Source organism: Lucilia cuprina, chromosome X (genome assembly GCF_022045245.1).
Source record: "Lucilia cuprina isolate Lc7/37 chromosome X, ASM2204524v1, whole genome shotgun sequence".
NCBI lineage: Eukaryota > Metazoa > Arthropoda > Insecta > Diptera > Calliphoridae > Lucilia > Lucilia cuprina.
Genome location: NC_060949.1, coordinates 2428829 through 2432582, shown reverse-complemented (window position 1 = coordinate 2432582; position 3754 = coordinate 2428829). Strand labels below are relative to the sequence as shown.

At 27.9% G+C, this 3754-nt stretch overlaps 1 protein-coding gene across 1 annotated transcript; it reads right to left on the bottom strand.

Moving 5' to 3' along the window:
- Positions 1 to 2510: 2510 nt before the first annotated feature.
- Positions 2511 to 3458, bottom strand: LOC124421323. Its single transcript, XM_046956319.1, has 2 exons — positions 3126 to 3458; positions 2511 to 3071 (listed from the first exon to the last, which is right to left on the bottom strand). Exons 1-2 carry the CDS (start codon positions 3357 to 3359, stop codon positions 2721 to 2723), a joined length of 585 nt encoding a protein of 194 aa, XP_046812275.1. The 5' UTR covers positions 3360 to 3458; the 3' UTR covers positions 2511 to 2720.
- Between the last annotated feature and the right edge of the window lie 296 nt (positions 3459 to 3754).

Genomic DNA, 3754 nt, shown 5'->3' with positions numbered 1-3754 from the left:
TGAGAAAGATATAAAGATCATTGACCACTACCACAAGATAGTCCATTTTATCAATCTAACCAACTACCATAACTCTATTGAAATAATAGAGAAGAATATAAATCTATTAGATGGATCCATTTCAGATACAAAACCACTATTGGATACGATAAAAAATGATTTTGTTTTACTTAGAGTCAAAGTAAATAATTTATCTCCCCATTTTAGAAATAAACGAGGTCTTATAAATGGACTTGGAAAAGGAATAAAATATATAACCGGAAATTTAGACAGCGACGATGAAAAAGAAATCAAGAATAGTCTTGATGTTCTAACGAAAAGCATGCGAAATAACTCAATGGAAATAAACTCATTTATCCAAATAAGCGAAATACTCTCTTCCCAAATAAAAAACGTTACAATGCATATTAACCGCCAACAAGCCATTTTCACAAGGTATATACATAAATTTCGAAACGAAATCCAGAATAAAATATCAACACTGGAAGATGAAGTAACCTTTCTAAAACACATATACCAAATCGATAACGATATAACCCTTTTGAGGAACCACGTAAACGATATCGGTCAAGTGATATTCACGAGCAAATTAAGTATCATTCCGACGGACATATTAGACCAACGGGAATTACAACTCATTGATGACTTTGAGACTTACACTAATATCAAAATTGATGTAACGTATCTTGAAGACACTATTCTAATCATTCTTTCTATACCAATATATTCCTCCAACTCTTTTTCTAAAATGACTTTTGAACCAATTCCTAACAAAGAAAATAAATCACTATATTTAAAAGAAAATCAAATATTACTTGATGAGAAACGAAACATTTTCCATATCAACATAACTGATAATTTAGCTAAGAACCTTAAACCATTTGAAGACCCTTGCATTGAAAATATTATCCATAATAATGAAGCTAAATGTACATTAAGTAAATTCAATTTCTTGGAAATTAAAGAAATAAAACAAGGTTTTCTTTTACTTAAGAACTTTTACGAAAACCTAACTGAAAATTGCCTTCATGAAAACTATGGAAAATTTTTCGGCACATTTATTTTAAAATTTGAAAATTGTAATATAACAATAAGAAATAAAACATATTATAATGACAAATTAAATATCAAAGAAAATGTAATTTTATCTCACCTAATCACTGATATTAAAGAAAATAAAACATTTATAGATTTAAAATTGGAAGATCTTTATATAAAACAATTAAGTTACGAGAACAACTTTAAAGACATAGACTTCAAACATAAAAATTATAAAATATTCAATATGACAAGTAATGGAATAAATGTAATTATATTCATCATTATTATTATACTAACATTATTAATATATAAAAGAAAACTTCATATTTATAATATTTCGTCGGAGCCTCAATCTAACGATGGGGGAGTTATAATACGACCCAATAAAATCATAATATAAACCAATACCATAACATATTGTTTCTATTATGATTACTTTTCTTTTATATTGATATTTTGCATATTACACAGTTTAAAACAGTTTGTTCACCTATTATAATAAACCAAAATTCCTAATAACTAAAAATTGCATATTGCACAGTTTAACAGTTTGTTCACCTATTAAAATAAACCAAAATTCCTAATAATTAAAAATTGCATATTTCACAAGTTAAAACAGTTTGTTTACACATTTAAAGTCATCAACCTACAACAAACTTCTTACTAATTTTGTTTTCGATGACCAGCGAAATATCAATGTAATTCTTTATTTTTATATCTTTTGCAATTAAGCATTTATTTTTAGAAAACCATAAGTTATAAATAAACTAATTTTGTATCATGGAGTCAGTCTTAATCGAGTATCAAAAACCTAATAAACATTAATTAAAGAAAACAAAAATAAACTTATGTTTTTTTTTGTATTCTCAACGAACCCTATTCATTTTTTTAATCGCTGTATTTTTAATTCTGTCATGAGCTTTAAAGTTATTTCTCGAAGTTCATCTCTATACTCGTATTTTTAAGCGAGTAATGAGCGTTGATGTAATTTTCTTAAGGGGCCTGATATGGAAGGTAAGGTCAATTATGGACCGATTCCCATAAAATTTGTTAGAGATATCGGTTAGTACTCGGCGTACTCGTATTGTAAAGCGAGTATTGAGCGTTAAAGTCATTATCTGCAGGACGGACGGACATAGCTACATCGAACTAAAATTTAATAAGAACCCAGAATGAGTTACAGTTTTGGGTATAAACTTGCTACAACTTAGGTTATTTGTTATTTTTGATAAATGTCATTTTATCTTAATTTAAATAATAATATTTATATTAGTTCGTTAAACAGAGTACAAAAAACAAGTTTTGTTCGTGATTTAAGGTAGTCAATAGGAAAAATTAGCTTGTTCGTTAAATGCAATGTTCGTAGAATTGAATGGTCGTTAAATCGGAAAACTACTTTTTAGATACCCTTGGGGCATCTAAAAATAATATTTTTTATGCTGCTAGATATTGCTGTGTAACGTCGCAATTTTTCTAGTTAAAAATAAAAACAGAACGGCAATATTTAGTAGCAATGTTTTGCGGCAAATGCTGACTAATATATTAGTAAAAGTAAACACTGTATTAAAGTAGCTCTGTTAGTTTCCAAGATAAACGAATTCTTGTATATTTTATTCATATGGGAAGAGCAACGTCTCCCCCCCATTTGTAGCCTGCTATAGATTTCTTACCGGTTTTTCTTAAGGAAATACATCACAGATAGCATAAGACCATTGCTGCATTTCTGCGTATGTTAATTTGGATCTTGTGCCAATATATTTCTCAATAATACAGTGCACTAAAGTCTTCTGATTTTTTGAGTCAAGATAATTATTTTTTTCATTAAAAGTTAGTACTAGCTTTCCTTTCACGGTATTTCTAAGGAGGTTTGTAAGGCTAGTACCACATATAGAATTGTCTCCTGACGTTTGTGTACTGAGTGGGCAGTCGGAATATCCTGAGTTACTAAGTTTCTCTGAAATTTTTTCCAACCAATCCAATATCTGACTATTTGCCGATAAAGTTTCTTTTTCACATATGAACGGTAGGTTCTGAAAAGATGCCTAAATTAAAATATTTTTTTATGAACATTATTTTGCACGAACAATATTTCTTCTCCATTCCCTTAGGCCTGCTTTAAATATAATCAACTCTCCAGTATATTGTTTATCCAGTTTCTTGAATAAATTTTCAACGTCTTCAATTTCCATTTTTTTTAATATGGTTGTTGATGTAATTCCAAAATTTAAAAGAATGTCACACGTTTCATCACATAGTTCCCAGGATTTATAAATTGGAATAATGTCTATATTTTCCGTTAAGCTTTTGTGATCTCCCATTATTCAAAATATTATTGTTTATGTTTTTTATGTATTTTTTTTGTTGACATTACATTCATATGTAACACTTTTCAATAAATAAACAAAAATAATTTTTAATTATTTAAACCACATCCACTGTCAATAATTCAATTTTTTATTTAAATTTAATTACATTTTTTAGAAAAATTGTTTTATTATCTCTTTTCACTTCTTTACTTGTCACTTGTCAACTTTCAACTAAAAGTTGTTCGCCGCAACACTTGTACAAACACGTAAACAATTATAACGGTACAAAAACCAAAAATTCATAAAAAAAGCCTTTGTGTTGATTTGAATGCATTCATGAAATAACAAGCTAGCTAGTATAATCAAGAAGATATTCTTATTAACAAATTCAATAAGATAATTTGCAC